Source organism: Pangasianodon hypophthalmus, chromosome 17 (genome assembly GCF_027358585.1).
Source record: "Pangasianodon hypophthalmus isolate fPanHyp1 chromosome 17, fPanHyp1.pri, whole genome shotgun sequence".
NCBI classification, from domain to species: domain Eukaryota; kingdom Metazoa; phylum Chordata; class Actinopteri; order Siluriformes; family Pangasiidae; genus Pangasianodon; species Pangasianodon hypophthalmus.
Window position 1 is genome coordinate 9,777,921 of NC_069726.1, and position 18,318 is coordinate 9,796,238.

The window sequence follows — 18,318 nt, forward strand, 5'->3', positions numbered from 1 at the left end:
TTTTTTTTTTTTTGAGTGTTTTCCATACATAAGATTCATTATGTGAGTCTTTGCAAGACAAATAGATAAAAGTGTGAGGATTTATCATGTCAATAAAATGCAATCTAACTCATGTACATATTGAATAAAGGCAGTTTTTACCTATAAATACATGTATTGTGTCTCAGTGAAATGATCTACTCATTTTCATACCTACTCTTTATTATTTATGAAATTAATCTGAAGATTATTATCTCCCTTGGTGAATCTGCATGGTTTAAAATGCTTTGTTAAAAGATATATTATATGATGTGACTGTAAATATTACAATATTTGGTAATAGTAGTCACTAGGGCTGCACGATACTGAAGAAAAATGTGATATGCGATAACTTGTTAAATAATGCGATATGCGGTACGATAATGCTATAAGTGTGTAAAGCATATATATTGCACTTGAACACCAGTAAGACGAAGGAGATGGTGATTGACTTCCAGAGAAGGAGAACACCGCACCACATACCAGTGACCATCCAGGGCTTGGACATTGGGTTGGTGGATAGGTTCAAGTACCCTGGTGTCCACTTAAACAATAGACTGGACTGGCTGGATAACACTGATGCTCTGTACAAGAAGGGCCAGAGTCGCCTCCACCTGCTGAGGAGACTAGGGTCCTTTGGAGTGTGCAGGACATTATTAAGGACATTTTTCGATACTGTGGTGGCCTCCGCAATTCTCTACGCTGTAGTCTGCTGGGTGGGAGGCAGTACAGAGCGGGACAGGAAGAGACTGAACAAGCTGGTTAGGAGAGGCTGCTCTGTCCTGGGCTGCCCACTGGACTCTGTGGAGGAGGTGGGTGAGAGGAGGATGTTAGCCAAGCTGACATCTATTATGAACAGCACCTCTCACCTCCTGTATGGGACTGTGGAGACCCTGTGCAGCTCTTTCAGCAGCAGACTGCTACACCCCCAGTGTAGGAAGGAGCGCTACCGCAGGTCATTCATACCAGTGGCTGTCAGACTTTACAACACCGCATTACAGTGATGTTCAAATGTGCAATATTTTATAATTTTATATAATTTTATTTCTTTTATTATTCCTAAGGTGTATATATAGTTGTAACTTTTCTTTCTTCCTTCCTTTTCTTTCTTCCTGCACTTTAACTGTCTGTGAGCTGCTGTGATAAGTGATCCATATATAAATTATATATATATATATATATATATATATATATATATATATATATATATATATATATATATATATATATATATATAAATAATTTAAACAGATAAGATAAGATAAACTTTATTGATCCCACAGTGAGGAAATTCACTTATCACAGCAGCTCACAGACAGTTAAAGTGCAGGAAGAAAGAAAAGAAAGGAAGAAAGAAAAGAAACATGAAACATGCATGTCGATTGTCATTTATATATATATATATATATATATATAAACTGAAAATGACAATCGACATGCATGTTTCGTGTTCTTGAGGAAAAGAAAGCATCCTCTTCTATCTGCGTCACCCTAAAACTTTGCCTTTCATAACTTTTTTGAAGTATTAAAATCATTAAGTTATCGCGAACCCTTACGATATGTATATCGCGATATTTATAACTGCGATTCTTGTATAATTTCGATATATTGTGCAGCCCTAGTGGTCTTTATTCTAACATTATAATGGATATTTGAAGTTTTGGATTTGCGTTGATGACGCGGACCTGGCAACCCTGCTCCTTCAGCCGCGCTTCAATAACATCAGTGGGGCTCAGGCGAGAGCGTGGGCTTCGAGGAGCAGCAGCGTTCACATCTTTTCAGGTGCTTTTGTAGTTCGTCTCGACGACTTTATTGACAGCGTCAAATAAGGTAATATTCGTTTGTCGTCTCTGTTCTTGAGAGATGTATTTGAAGAGAATGCTGCTGGGAAATGACTTCTTTTCGACGTTCAGTTCAGGTGAACAGAAGCGAAATAACGGTCACGAACAAGTGTCCGTCCCTGTAGCACTGACACGGCGCTAGCAAACAAGCTAACAAGTTAGTTTAGCCGTCTAGCTAGCTGTTCTCTGAGAACATGGTGCCTTTAGCAGTATTTAATGCTCTGCTGGTGTTTTGGTCGACAACCGAGATGTTTCTAGATGGATATTGGACATTCTAGGCTTGCTTTCTGTCAGCTAAGTAGAATTTACTTTAGCTTAGAGTTAATAAATTGAGTATTCAATAATGGCAATAATTTTAACTAAAATCAATAAGAAGCACATAATGCTGAATCAGTTAACAGTCAGTATTATGATGATTCCACTGTGATGGTGTTTGTGAGCATTAGTTACTGCTGTCAGTTATTGCTAACTTTAAATAAGGAGTATTTAAAGAATTTATTTGTCACATATACATTACAGTGAAATTATTTTCTTCACATATCCCAGCTTGTTAGGAAGTTGAGGTCAGAGCACAGGGTCAGCTATGATACTGGAGCAGAGAGGGTTAAGGGCCTTGCTCCACAGTGGCAGCTTGGCAGTGCCAGGGTTTGAACCCTCAACCTTCTGATCAGTAACCCAGAGCCTTAACCACTGAGCCACCACCGGCCTACATGAAGAGTCTGGGGTCGCACATTGGGCACTTACTAGACAAGTGCTTTGACCAACTTGGCCACAGTGCCACCAACTAAACCATAGTGCCATCCTTAAACAGGCTTGTTTAATTTCTCTTTCACCAAGCAGCTAAAAATCAGCCTAATAATCTGCTTTATAGACATCTCCACTCATAAACCCAAGCAAACAAACTCTCTAGCTACTGTAACTATTGCAACAGAAATAAACAACAACAAAAAAACCCTAATAGCCCAGGCACAAAATGCTGATTTGTCCACACGTGCCAGAATATACGCTCCATTTGTGCCTTTGCAAATTTACTCACGTAAGAGTTAAAAAGTAGCATTACTCCCACTTACACCATCATCAAAGTCTCTAATTAAATACTTTATTCACAAGATTTTAAGTGGCTACTTGTGATCTGATTTAGCCAAGTCAGGCATTAATACCAGGTACAGTCCCGTATGAAAGTATTGGAACTGTAAGGCCAATTCTATTTTTTCTGCTATACACTGATGACATTTGGGTTTGAGATCAGAAGATGAATATGAGACGATAGAGCAGAATTTCAGCTTTCATTTCCTGATATTTCCACCTAGATCTGTTCAAGCACCTTTTGTTTGAACCCACTCATTTTTCAAATGATTAAAAATATTGGAACATGTGACTGACAGGTGTTTCTTGTTGCCCATGTTTGCTCTTGGTTTGAGCTTTGGGTTTTGCCTGTGAAGACTGCATTTGTTGTTAAAAATGATAAAACAACATGACGACCAGAGAGCTGTCTTTGGGAGAAAAGCAAGCCATTTTGAAGCTGAGAAAAGAAGGAAAATCAATCAGAGCCATTGCACAAGCATTGGGCATAGCCAATACAACAATTTGGAATGTCCTGAAAAAGAAGGAAACCACTGGTGTACTAACAACCAGACAGTGAACAGGTCGGCCAAGGAAAACAGCAGTTGATGACAGAAACATTGTGAGAGCTGTAAAGATAAACCAAAAAACAACAGTCAGTGACATCGCCATCAACCTCCACAGGGCAGGGGTGAAGGTCTCAAATCCACGATTGAAGACGACTTCAAGAGCAGAAATATAGGAGCCAAACCACAAGATTCAAACCCCTCATCAGCAGTAAGAATCAGAAGTCGAGATTAGAATTTGCAAAGAAATGCAGAGTTGAGCCACAAAAGTTCTGGAACGAAGATCAACCTTTACCAAAGTGTGGAGAAAGAAAGGATCTGCTTTCTTTCAGATCTGTGATTGATGATGTAACTCATGATGGTAGCAGCAGAATGAATTCAAAAATCTACAGAAACATTCTGTCTAGCAATTTACAGAGAAATGCAGTCTAATTGGGAGGAACTTCATCATCCAGCAAGACAAGGACACAAGACACACTGCCAACACAACAGAGGACTTCATCAGGGGAAAAAGTGGAAGGTTTTAGACTGGCCAAGTCAATCACCAGACCTTAACCTAAGTGAGCATGCATTTCACCTCCTGAAGAGGAGACTGAAGGGAGAAACCCCCAAAACAAACAACAACAGATAGAAGCTGCAGTACAAGCCTGGAAAAGCATCACAAAAGAAGAATGCAGCAGTTTGGTGATGTCAGTGGGTTGATGGCTTGATGCAGTTATTGCAAGTAAAGGATATGGAACCAAATATTAAGTGTTATTTTACTTTAATTTACTTTAAGTGCTCTTTACTTTACTTTAATATCTGTTCCAATACTTTGCTCACCTAAAACTTGGGTGGTCTGTCATGAAAGGTGCCATGTTCTAAGTTGTTTAACACATCTAGATGTAAATATCAGAAAATGAAAGCTGAAAGTCTGATCTGTTGTCTCATGTTCATCTTTTGATCTGAAACCCAAATGTCTTCAGTGTAAAGTAAAAACCATAGAATTGGTCTTGCCGTTCCGATACTTTTGAAGGAGACCGTATAAGCTTGTTCTGAGATGCAAAGTATATGGATAAGACAGAATTGGACCTGGAGATGTTTTTCTTATTTATTCATATTACTTCCGTACAGGTGCAATGGTTGAAGAGGAGCAATTTGTGAATATAGACTTGAATGATGACAACATCTGCACTATCTGTAAGCTGGACACAGACACTGGAACTCTGTCTTTCTGTCACGTCTGCTTCGAGCTGAGCATAGAGGGTAAGTGTCCATGTTGGGGAAATTTGGTATTGAAATGTCAGTTCTGATTCAGCAAAAAGTTAACTGGATCTGTTTTGTTTGTTTTAGGCTATACAGCTAAATGTAAATGCTCCATGTTCTTTATTTATCGGTAACTGAGTCTGCTGTTTTCATGCTTGATCTAAAACGTTGATTTATAAAAGAAACTGCTTCATTTTTATGTCCTATGCAGGTTTAGCAGGTTTTTAAAGTTGTCTTGCTGTGACTTCTGACTGTCACAGGCAAACAAAAGCTCCAGATGTGAGCTTAAACATCCCTGCTGTTGTAGAATTGATATAGTTTTGAAAACAAACACAAAACTATGCTGAAACATTTGTTAAATATGAATTTACAAGTGTGAAGGTAAATAATGAGGAGAAACCAAAATGCCTGATGTGTGGCAGAGTTTCGGTACACTGCAATAACAGAGCACACAGACATTTCTTTGCACACACTGAAAATGTTCTCTTTGCAAGCTCAGAGTAGCACACTTGAGGCCATGCGATTACAGAAAAATAATCCACTTTGGGGTGGCAACACCTTCACACCAGCTCCCGTTGTTCCCTTATGCGTTGTTCAAAGCTGGATGTGATAGCAGAAATGAAATGTGCCCTTTCAAGCACACGTCCCGATGGTTTGAAAAGTAATGGCAGAATTGGTAACTCACACTTCCCACTAGACTGATAAGTCAGCTCAAGAAATATTCTTTTGTTTTTAGACGTTATATACGTTACACATATGTTTCTGATGTATGCCATAATGTTCAAAAGTTACAGTAGTACTAAATTTAAATCTTGAATGCAAACTATGTAGGGTGGTGAGGGCTTGGGGTCCAAAAAGTTTGGGAACCTCTGAGTTAGATATTTTTAAATAAAAAAATAAAATAAAAAGTGCTTTGTCATGTCATTTCATTCTGTCAGTATCCATCTGATGGAGGACTTGACTTCTAAGAATAAACTGGCAACTCGATGTACACTGTTCATCCTGTAGCACATTTCCTTTAAATTTTAGATCATAGTTACGAAACTGTTACATCATGTCTGTTACTGTTGCTGGGCAACAAGAGAAGCTAAGTTACTACTACCTTTACCCACCTCACATGGTATGAGGTAAGTGTGTGTTTAACTTTGAAACTACTTTGAAACTAATCTTGTATTAAAGTGATTTGAACACAGATATTTTCAGTACATCTAATATGTTCTTGTTGAAATTGAGGATGTACTTCAGCAGTGTGTAATGTAGACTGGTTCTGCTTCTTGCTCAACCTTTAACAATACAAGTAAGCAAATAAACTGACATTAGCTCATTTTAGTTAATTTTGCAGAATCTCTTCATCAGAGTAGTAACACTAAACTAATAATATATGTTGTTTTACCTAAAGTGGGTCATGACCATGTCTGTACATGATGGACAAAGCCATATTCCCAGCCCAAAACAGCAAGGAAGACTGGGAGATACAGTTGTTTGTTTTTTTTTTTTTCAAGACTATTCAGCTGACCTCCATTAAATACATGCCAAAAAATTTCTAAATTATAATGAAAATCTCTTAAAATGAATTTTGGGTGGACTGTGTACTCATTGATTGTTCACCTCGACAACTGACCCTGATCAAAAACTGTGGAAGTGAAGGTCATGTGATCTGCACCACTGAAAAAAATGAAGGCAGAAAATGGTTGTGCTCACTACATGCTTCACCCACTGTATATGTGAGTATATACAAAAAGGAGAGAAGGAAGAAATAGAGAGAGATTAGTGAGTGGGCTGACAGAGAGTGAGAGGGACAAAGTGAATGTGAGAAGAGACGCTGAGCATAAAAAAAACAAAAACATTGTGGTTTGACATGGTCATGCATGTAACAAGCAAACACGAGCACTCAGACCACAAACGATGTGCTGTGAGTGCAAGCAAACAGTAATGCAATCTCGTGCGAGAGTGATTCACTTCAGGGGAAAGCGGCCCGCGTCGCTGCTAGTGTCCAGCATGACGTCATGCAGTGCCTTTCACTTGGTCCAGGCAGAGCTGCAGAGCATTCTCATCCACCCTGCCTCCTACTCTACCTGTTCCCTCCCAGCTTTAACATGGCAGCGACAGCACACCTCTTTACATGTGCCTTGTATCTGTATCGCATTTGGATACACACTTGTAGCCAAATGTATCTCTGAAATCTGATAGCTGTATTGCTGTTATTATGCAGATCAAATCCTTACATTTGAACACCATCTTCTAGTGTTTTTCTTTGTTTTTAGTTCTTTATGAAAAAGATGTCACCTCAAAATTGTGATTTTTTTTTTTTGATTTTTTTTTTTTTTTTTTTTCCCTGCATCATTCAACTTTTGGGAAGGGTTATAATGTGTGTTGGAGAGACAGATGCAGTTACACTTATGTTAAACTTGTGGCTAAAATGCACCTCCTGAAGTACTTTGAGCGATCATAAATCTGTTGTAAATGCGTTTTGGGTGTATTTTACGCTTTCATTTTCATCTGAGTAATCACTATCCGGATATAAACCTGATACTCCAGGCACATGAAACAGCTAAGACTAAATGCATTCACAGATCCCTTTACCCACACATCTGTACACTAATGCCTTACACAATGCTAACAGATGTGCCAAATCATATAAAAGCAGGGCTGTTGGTAAAATTCTATTTTATTTTTCTATGCATAAAGTTTTATTTCCTTGTCTTTAGCTATGCTCCTGTAATTTGTCATGCCAGTGAGCATTATATTCTAAAACATGATTGCATGGTCCATGATTTCCCAGTTGAAGGTGTATACTCATTGTGTCTTGAATTTCTGCTAGGAAATATCTGTGCATTGTCCCTGGCTGTCAGCAGTTAAAATAACAGTGGCTATTTTTAATCATTCGCTGCTGTGCTGTGTTGTTCTGCACTTCAGCAATTTCCTCTCGCTGCTTTGATATGTACAGTAACCAAGCAAAGTGTGGTTTTGCTGCACAGCCTGACAGTTTACCTTAATTACTTAGACAAGCATTGGGAGCAGTTTGGTTCATAGCAGTTTAAACGGCAAGACTGCGCTTACTCTTTCTGTCCAGTAGTTAGCTCAGTGGGCAAGTGTTTGAGAGAGACGTCTCAGCAGTAGCCTTAACCCCACTACATAAGAACTGTGGAATGTGTGCTTGCGTAAAAGCACACCAGACTCAATGTCAGCCAGAGAGAATGTCTGTATAACAGAACTTTCCAGAGACCTGGAGTACTAAAATAATACATCAGAGAGATGTCCGTGTGTATGTGTGTGTGTGTGTGTGTGTGTGTGTGAGGGAGAGAGAGAGAGAGATTCATTCTTTGTAATATTTGTGGCATGAACCTTTCAACATTTCACACACAGTGGCTGATTGATAGTAATGAAAATGACTGAGTTTGCGTTGTAGATGAGAGGAATAAAATGCTTTGGCATGTGCAGTTATAGGAAAATAATAAATGATGGCGTGGTGTGATACAGTTCGATGCAAAGCTGATTACTTTCCAATAACCACACGTCCTGAAGTGTTTATTCTTCTTATACCTCAGCAATTTGCCAATCATTGTTTTTAAAATTCATTAAACAATGACACATCATACTTTTTATCCATTTACAGTCACATGTAATGATGTGGAATGTCCTCAAAGCAAGCTCAGTTCCCCTTGTTACGTTGGAGCTATAAATAGTCATTTCCTCACAGCCTCTCTCTCTCTCTCTCTCTCTCTCTCTCTCTCTCCCCCCCCCCCACGGTTAATTAGTAAAAAAAAAATAAAAAAAATGCAGCCTTAATCCTGAAGACTTTCATAACTGTTAAATAAATGCCTTTTTACAGAAGGCTTCCCCAGAGCAACATAATCACTGTTAAATAACAACATAACACAAAACACTATCTGTTTATTACTGTTATTACTTTAGAAATGATAACGTGTTTGAAGGAGCGGATTAATATGTAGCTGTAATTTGCCTTGCAGCCAGCACTGTGTCATAGCTCAAGGGTTGTGAACCTAGGGGTCATGATGTGGGGGTCACTTGATTTACAAATGGGGTTGAGAGAGAAACTCTCAATCTCCTCATCTGTTTCATTCGTTTATTTTGCAAATTAATATTAGAAATATAGTAGACAGAGTGTGTGTTGTAATTTCAAAATGTTACTGGGAGTCACATTCAGACAAGCCACATTTAATTGAGTTGTGTACATCTTATTTTAGTCTTATTCATTATCCTGACATGTTGCAGTAGCGTAGTTCAGCAATAAAAATTGACAAATTCCCAACTGTAATGAATCCAATGGATTCATCAGCCACACTTACTCGTCATCTACTTTCATTTAGTTGTAACCTATATTTAGTACTTTTAACATTTTTTAAATCTAATTTGTCTTTATAAAGTGGTTTGCTGTTGAGTTAGCAATTATTCAAATAATGTAAAATGAATAAGCATAAAAATACACAAACGTAATATAAATATATATAATATGCTTTTATTTTGTGTTGTAGTTAGAAGAGCTGTGTTTGGGGCACATTCTGTTAAAGCTTACATATTGAACTGGCATGCTCTGTTTTTTTATTTTATTGGCACATTGACTTGATTTGTTTGGTTGTGCCTAATACTCCATGGCTCATCGTAAATGTGTACAATGAAGTTTTTACTTAAGGAATTACTTAAATGCTTAAAAAAGCTTAATGTTGAAGACAACATGATTGTCACTGAAAATATTATTAATATTAAGGAAACAGGAAGGATTTTTTAGGAAGGAATTTTCACACTAGCTTTTGTGTTTGGTATGTCCAAAAATGCAGTGATGGAATGTGGAGCGCAGTGTTTAAAAATCTTTGTCTAATCCTTGTTGTTTCCTGCCCATGTGCAGTGATTGGTCCATAATCATAAGGAATTTTGGGTAAGAGGTTGCTGCTGAGTCTGCTTCTATTTGGGCGTCACCCAAGGGGAGTACAGAGGGTGTGTGTGCGCACCCTTTAGAAGCCTAGACTGAGTAATGGAGTGCCCTAGGACCTTGCTGACCCGGCCAACATGCACAAATGCTTATTTAAAAACTTATATCATAAACATGCTATTTTGACAGGACTTTGCATTTGTAGATGGTAACTCCGTAATAAAAAGCCATTATATCAGACAGTTCTCTGCTGCCTTCTGGAACAGCCTTTAGTTTGTGTTCACGTGTTCAAGTGTTACCCACAAATATATTGCACACATGATTATCACAGTATTACCGTGTTGCAAATTATTTGCAGTATTGATTATAGTTGAGTGAAATTTCAGGATAAGTGTGTACTCTAGACTGTAAACAGCGCTGTTGCATGTGATGGATCACATGAGCATGTGTGTTCGTCTGCATGCTCCCTGTTTGTTTGTGCAGCTGTTGACTGCGCTTTATATTTAGCAATGAGTTGCTGCTTTCAACCATGAGTGATGACCTGTCCCCATTTACACACACACACACACACACACACACACACACACACACACGGCATCTTCCAGGTTCAACAAAATGGGTCAAGGATCCAGTGTCCTATTTTGTCTGTTAGACTGAACTGGAAAACACAGGCTGATCCAGCAGCTGTAAAAGTGCACCAGTGAGGTCCTTAGTGAGCAAAATGATGAACATTACCGTAACAAGAATATGATTTCCCCTTTTCTAGAAATATGATCCTCCATTTTTGACTGTTGCATAAAGTCAAAAGAAAGATTTTGTGCAGCTGAAGTATAGAAGCCTATTTTTGCATTATCGGACCAGAGCAGTGGTTTGGGTATTATTTCTATAATAATAATCTGTGTAATGCTTTTCTATTTAAAGGCCAGGATTAAAGCTGCTTGCTCATTAGTTCTTCTTTTAATAGCATTTACTACACATTATACAAGACCTTTTCGCATGTTTCCAAGCACGTCATTCCACCCTCTCAATAGATTTTCATTTGTAGTATATAAATTTCATTTACAAGCCTCCGTTCTTGTTGATGGAGCAGTGATGTGCTTGTGTGTTGTGTCCTTGGAGCTTTGTCAGAACCATCCTGGCATATTCATTCACTGAAAACGTTTAACCACAACCCAACCCTCATGGTGATGCCAGCTTCTGTAGTGACATCACCTGTATACCTGCTTCATGAGGTTTGCACTGTGCCGAGTTCAGAGCATCATTCTGTTCCCAAGTTACGCTGTTCCTCTCAGAATGTGTTCTGTCATGTCTTCTTTGGCTTTCCTTTCTTCTGCTTACTCAGTGATGTTTGTGGGCTTTGCAGTCGGTGCATCATCTCTGTGATATTGAGCTTTGGTGCTGTTCTGCAGGTGGTTGTTGGTATTGATTGACTTTTATTCCACATGGCCTAGTTTTTCTTATCATATCATTTCAAGGAAGAAAATTCATTATGAAATCTTTGCATGTCCTTGTATATGTAACAAAAACCAAAAGGAAACAAAAAGATGAAACCCTAATTGTTTCTGTTTCTCAGAAAGATGTTTTTCAGAATTACCTTTCCATACAATCTCTTACATTGTCAGTATTTATCACCTTCGTCAATATAAGCTGAAAGAGAGAGTTGCTGCAAGGAAAGGTGGCACGCAGTGTAACTAGTGTGACTGTGTGCATAGATTTGGATAAAAAGCATCAGCCAAATGTAAAATGTAAATGATAACGGTTGTGTATGATAAAGTTACAAATATGCTAGGAGAGGCAGTAGGGAGCAATGTGAGGTAACGATCAGCTCATACACCCTGACTTGAAACCATGACACTGTAACAGCCCTGGTTCTTTCATATATTTTGCAACGTAGTCATATGATCTGATGTGAAGTCAGTTATAGTTTTCTAATGGTCTTCTGCTGTTGATTTCCATGTTGATGTCACCATTGATTAACCTGACAGTGTGAGTTCTTTATAAAAAGATACACTACAAAAATGAGGCAAAATGTAATATGTGAGAATGCAAATGTCGAATTTTATTAGACTTAAAAAACGAGCAGGAAACCATGCAGGATCTGTATTCACATCTTTCTCCTGTGAATTCCTCATTTCTTATCTTTCTCATCTGTCCGATATTCTGTCTCACTCTTTTTTTTTTTAATCTACTTTTCGAAAAGTTTCATGGGGGTTTCTTGGAAGTGGTAAAATTCTTTTTGTATTTACCTTACCCTGGTACGCTACACTCCACAGGCATTTTTCTACTGAATATATAGCTTTCATAAAAGTTATCAAGTCCCACGCATTTTTTTCCACTCTTGCGTTCCTACTTACTGTACTACGACTGAGTTTTTTCTCGGAAGCATTAGAACACTAATGACACATCATATACCATATAATCATGCAAAAATGCTCCTCAATAATATCCACTGTGGGAAAAACATGCTTTCAAATGCATACTGAGTTTTAGCTAAGCATGTTTTATGAGTGTTAGCTGAGTTGAGAATGAGTTTTAGCTTAGTGTGCTCTCAGAGCTGAAATCACCTGCAAGCACATTTCAACAGCTAAAAGTTCTTTGTGCCTTTACAAACTTCAGTCAGGTCTTATGTGTCACCGTCTCGCCTGCTGTCTTCCCGGCACTGCTGTTTGTTGCTCATTGTGGTCTATACGGCATGTACGTACATGCACAGAAAATGAAAGCTGACTTTCAGGTATTATGCTCATGGAAGTACCAAATGCATGTTCAAACATGTACTAGTGATGAAATTCTTTTTATCCCCTTTTCTTTGTTTTCTGGCTAATAACAGGATTTGATCAATGACATATCAAGCCACAAGGTGAATTTTCTCATTGCCGATATCAACTGCAGTGTCACTGCTATTCTTGAGATGAAACCCAAAGAATACTCAATGTTCCTATTTAGTTACAAGAAGCAGAATTTCCCCAACAAATTATAGAAAAAAATTTTTGCTGCTTATTAAATAGGAACTAAACAGGAACTTTGGGTATTCTTTGGGTTTCATCTCATGAAGTAATTAGTTGATTATGAGGCAGGTTTTTTATTTGTCTTAAGCCTCTTGCCCACACTGTTAAACCTATTGTGCTGTGTTTGTGTATGTGGTTGGTATTTCAGGTCTTTGTCTTCAGCTCCGCTACACCAGTATTCACAATTGTCACTTCCTGTTTTTAAGCCTGATCTTGATATGAAGAGAATCAAGTGTCTAACTGCTGGTAATAATTTTACCAGAGAGATGATACAAAAGATGTGTTTTTTCTCTCTCTCTCTTCCCCCCCGATATTTTAGTTTTCTAACCTAAGTAGGCATAATACAGGTGTAAAATGCAGTGTATTTATGTTTGTAAAAATTCCTGTTGATTGAAAAAAGGAAGTGGGATTGCAGTCATGTAAGTGACGCAGTGCTGATAGAGAGTAACATTTCATGATAATCTGATTCGAGTTATGTGGGATCGCTAATAGTGCTCCGTGTCTGGACTGGGGAAGCTGCTCCTTTAGCAGTATGGTAAAGAACCTTCTGCCTTATGCCCTAGTCAGAGAACTATATTCTGTTTTTGCATTTTAATTTTGTATTTTTTATATTCTCACATAAAATTCTTTTTTTTTGGCATATTATTACATTTTGGCATATATTACACTTTTTTGTGAATTTAGAAGGAAAAAACATACTTCATTTTAAAGTAGCTGTAAGACATATTTGTGAGCTTGTTAATTTCCACTAGACGTAGCTACTGAATGAGATCACCGCTTCCCTTAAATTGGCCCTCTGCAGAGCCCCTTCCTCTGCAGACTTGAATATGCATGGTGCAGTAACATGATCTGTAAAGTGCTGTTGTACTTGCAGGCTTTTTTTCCACGCAGGCAGTTAGACACTTGATTCCTGATCAAGAAACTTGGCAGTGTGTACAAAGACTGTTGTTTTGTGTCTAGCTACGTGTACCATGTGCGTTATACCGTTGCCTTTTTTTTAATGACGATAACATTAGTATCAGGGATATATTTTCTTCAGAACACCTATTTTATTTATATTTGAACATAAATCAGTTCCATCAGCTGGGGAGAGCTTTTATGAATTGGAACAAACTACGAGTCCGCAATAGTGTGATGATTGTGACACTTTCTCTGGTATTTAACGTGTACTTTTAGGAGTATGTGGGTTTGTGTACAGTCGATTTTGTGTGTGCTGCTGAATGGATGGCCAGCTTGACTGGCTTATCCTTTACCAGCTAAGCTGCTTTGCCTGGCCATCACAATATAAGTTCTGCTCCAAATCTTTTGTATCTCTGGAAAAAAGGACATGGACCAAATGAAATCAGTACAGCAGGTCACCGTCAAAAGTCCCAGAAGTAAATTTGATAAAAGTAATTGTTTGAATGTAAGTGTGGTGTATGTGACTTAAATTTGTTTGTAAATATAATTAAGTAGGATGTCTTTGTGCATCACAGGTGTGTCCACTGCCACTCTGCTGCACTCCACGTCTTTGCGCGGGCACAGGGACTGCTTTGAGAAGTACCATCTCATTGCCAACCAGAAGGTCTCACATGCCAAGGCCTCACGCAGTACCTATGAGGGTGTCAAGCGGGCGCTGAGTCAGCAGATCAGCCGCATTGTGCAGTACGCCCAGAACAGAGACTCTGACTCCAAACACCAGCTCCTGTTTCACACACAGCAGGGTGACAGGAAGTTGACGGCCCAGTCGGGTGCCCAGGTCCCCCGATATGCCCCTCGCTGGGTGGAAGGCACATGTCCAGGTGAAACAGAGGATCTGGAGCTCCTGCAGGACTCTGGGCAGCTGTGGAGGAATGAACAGAAGCACACACTGCAACAGCAGGGAGGAGGAGGAGAACGGCAGGAGAGACACGCAGGCCACAGCCGAGAGGAATGTGAGTACTCCTGAGAAGTGAAGTCATTTTTTTTAAAACATGTCTTCGGGGCTAAGAGTCTTTCATTCAAAGCAGACAAAGAAATTGTAGTTGGTGTTCCTTATCAGGAGTTTGCTATCTTTCTACAAGTAAAGTTTATGAAGCATCAGTATGACTTGAAGGACATGCATTCCCCCTTAGCTACTTTTTTTAATGTCTGTGTGACTCACTCCTAATATGTGACTGTCCAGATTTTTCTCATTTTGTGTGGCCTCCTCCGTTTATCTTTGATGAAAAAGAACGGCTTTGGTGATATAAAAGAGATAAAGTGAGTCTCACAACCAAGGTCTTGTGTGGAATTAAAATCCATGACTGATGAAAAGAATGTCTCAAGGTCAAAGACTGAGTCGCTGTGTTTCCCTCCTTCTTTTCTGGCTGAAGAGAAGTTCATACACTGCTCTTGTAATGTAACACAGGCATTAATGGAGATAGGGTTATTTGGCAATTCTGTGCTTAAAACTGCTCATTCTTTTATTGCAGTGGTGAAAATGAGTGTGGAAGAGCTTCATCAGCTGAACTCACAACTCCTGCTGCAGATTCAAGGTAAGTTTCAGTAATAAATGATGAAGACCCAACCCAATTAAGCCTTAGTTTTTGTTAATTGTTATTTTAAAAATTCTACAGTCTGTGTCCTGAAAACCTTCTGCTCGTGTTACCCTTCTGCATATTTACACCTTAACCTTAAGCTGATACACTACACAGCTAATCATAACCGGTTTTGGGAATAGAGAGCGTATGACCACAATGTCAGTCTTTACAAAATTTGTATTCGAAATAAACGTGTGCATATTAAAGTTGAGTTTTGTTGTGTTGTGGAGGCATAAAAAACTTTCAGTGTCTGAAATCCTGTGGGAATTGGCACAGTTCAATGTGACTGTATTAAAGATGTAACTTTAACATACTAAATCTTGCTGACAATAAATGAAATCTTCTCTGTCACGGCATTGTTTTTTTTCTACATCTAAAACCATTTGTGTGTTTGCCAGGGCTCAAACCTATTCTCATTCCCTGTACTCCACTACTTTTGTAGACGACTTGTAGATTTTTCTACAATTTTTCTATGATTTTTTTTTTTTCTACGTTCATATCTCCTGTCAATCTTTAGCTATAACCTGCATCAGTCACCTAATTCTAATGCCACGGTGATTGAAAATATGTCGTAAAGGGCAAGTCAAGGATACAATAAGGCTGAAAATACGGCCTTGCACGCATGGCTTAATGGAAATCATTTCAGTGATCTGGTTGAGTGATATTTTGATTCAGACCATCAGATTAATACTCAGACCACCCTCTCTTTCACTCTCTCTCAGAGGTCTTTGAAGAGCTTTCAGTAGCTGTGCAGGAGAAGGACTCTTTGGCATCTCAGCTCCATGTCCGCCACATTGCCATTGAACAGCTCTTTAAGAACTGCGCCAAACTCCCGTGGCTTCAGATTGGCCGGGCGGGGGTCAAAGCCAGCAACCCCTCGGTGGAGTGAAGTGTCAGCTGTCCACAGTGGATTAAAGAACACCCTCCAGTCTGGGGAGATCGGAATAAAGGTTACACTCGAGTCACGTGCTTTTCACTCCCTGTGTATACTCTTAAGTAGATGGGGTTGATGTATTTGTTTGTTCTTGCAGTACTTGAACAAGACAAGTCTTGAAAGAGATTAACACGGGCTGTTTTGGACCTTCTGTAAGGTGGACCTGTGGTTACTATGCAGACTGAGGTCAGACTGACCATGGCCTCATCAACATTAACTTGAATAATGTTTTTATTACTTTCATGTTACGTCTTTGACATTTCTATTTATTGCTCATAGTTAATATTATTATTTTTTAAATTAGTAGCTTCTTTTTTCTTTTAAATTAGAGCAGCGGCTGCCTCTATAACTGTGCATGAAAGCCCGGAGTCTGGGCTGACTGGCTCTGGTGTTACTGTGGTAATGGTTGCTTAGTTAAGAGGGAGTGTTTTCTCTCTGATCATTGCAGGGGAATTGTGGTTTTCAGTTATGAAACACTTTTCTCTGCAGTGTACCTGTGCAACACAGTATAAAGATTAGGATGTAAACCTCAGGCTTCCACACGATTCATAAAGCAACAATTCGATATTTGACAATACCACTGAATCTGCTATGATATGATATGATTTAGTAGGTCCCGATTTATATGTGAGCAATTTTGTTCAAAATCTGGGGTAGGCCTGCTGTTAATTTGTGAATGATGATGATGATGTAGAGAAGGACTAGTTTAAGCATCAGAGTTATAGGCAAATCACCTTGCTGAGAGATTAACTGTCTGCTCTTTTGCGATAATAATAATCGATTTATGGTTGTTGCTTAGTTTCATTTCAATCATGCTTTTAAATCAATGCATCAATCCAGATCACTCGATCATTACACCCTTAATAAAGATTTAACCCAGTCTTGGTTTACTACACAGAAGCTGGTCAGGATTTGCTTGTCTTAGCTTGTTTTCATATTAAAGTATACACTTTTTTGTGAGTCTTATATTTTCCCAAAGCCCCCCACCTCCCTCATGTTCTTCCTGGATAGGTTAGGATCTCACTAGTCAAATATTCCTTTATGTTTAGAGTTAATTGGGGATGTTAATAGGGATTTTACGCACCTTAAAAAGCCTAACCAAAGTTTGTTGCCAAAAGGTAACGTAATTCAGTGTTTGTATTTTTAAGTACTGTTGCATGAATAAAAGGAGATTTATGCAGATTTAATATTTAATTTCCTCAAAATAAGGTTGTTTTCTTGATCCTTGTTCAAATATTTCAGATCATCAATTTCCAGATTTTGAACTTAGCATCTCATGTTTAGAACCTTACTGTAAAATATTATTTTACGGTTTCATACACGCTTTGTTTATTCCCGTGTAAACTCTTGAGGTGAGGGTGCCATCTGGAGGTTATACAGAAAATCTGTTCACATTAGAATAAATTAGTGCAGCCTACTGATAATGACACTGAGCTTTAATTAAATATTAAATTAAATAAAGGTGTCATTTTAAATGTACAAAATATTTTGTTCAAAGAAAAATGCTTCTCTTTATAAGAGACTTATATTTTACTTGACCCCTCTGTGGGTTGTATGAAAAGTGTTTTTGTGTGTGTATGTGTGTGTGTAGGTTTGATGTGTTAAGTGCATGTCTGGTGCTTGATTGGCTGTACAAAGTTGAACTGTGATTCTCATCGGCATTATCGTATGCATGTCAGTTCTGCTTATATATAAAGCTGTCGGGTTTGCGTGCTGATTTTTATAGTTCATTAGTTTTTCTTTGGGCTTAAAACCCATGTACTAGTTCAGGATTATAACACCAATGGCTTGAGAACCCCTCATTTTAGCAGACTGTGGATTTCAGCTGATGTTCGGGGGAACAGGGTTACATACAAACTGTTCATCTTTGCAAAGCTCATCCAGAACTTAACATAATGTTTTGGCATGTACACTTGTTTCTATATCAGTTCAGTTTTTTTTTTATATATATATATGTATCTTTTTTAACTTTTTATTTGTTTTGTTATTTTTTAAAAAGGTTTATCTATCTTTTTAATTTAAGTGTATTATGTGGTTTTGTGTTTGTTTCCCCAACAGCTCATGCAATAATGTGTGATTGTGTGGTGGTCTGAGTGATGATTTGTATATTATCTTTAAAACCAGTAAATAAATATTAAAATATTTTCTTAAAAATGCGTTTGTCTTGTGTGTTCATATGTGCACCATTATTAAGCTGTATGGTGAACGGTCTCCTG

At 38.3% G+C, this 18,318-nt stretch overlaps 1 protein-coding gene across 3 annotated transcripts; it reads left to right on the forward strand.

Moving 5' to 3' along the window:
- Positions 1–1,708: 1,708 nt before the first annotated feature.
- On the forward strand, positions 1,709–18,245 carry c17h21orf91 (chromosome 17 C21orf91 homolog). 3 transcript variants are annotated; one of them, XR_008304622.1, is made up of 6 exons: positions 1,787–1,936; positions 4,601–4,732; positions 14,104–14,541; positions 15,061–15,123; positions 15,891–16,118; positions 16,200–18,245. XR_008304622.1 is itself a non-coding variant. In XM_026942050.3 (5 exons), the coding sequence occupies exons 2-5, from the start codon at positions 4,606–4,608 to the stop codon at positions 16,055–16,057; spliced, it is 795 nt and encodes a 264-aa protein (XP_026797851.1). In that variant the 5' UTR covers positions 1,709–1,848; positions 4,601–4,605; the 3' UTR covers positions 16,058–18,244. The 3 variants fall into 3 exon arrangements, 2 of the variants coding, with proteins under 2 accessions (XP_026797851.1, XP_053097524.1); XM_026942050.3 differs by having other exon boundaries at positions 1,709–1,848; positions 15,891–18,244; XM_053241549.1 differs by having other exon boundaries at positions 15,891–18,244.
- The last annotated feature ends 73 nt before the right edge of the window (positions 18,246–18,318 follow it).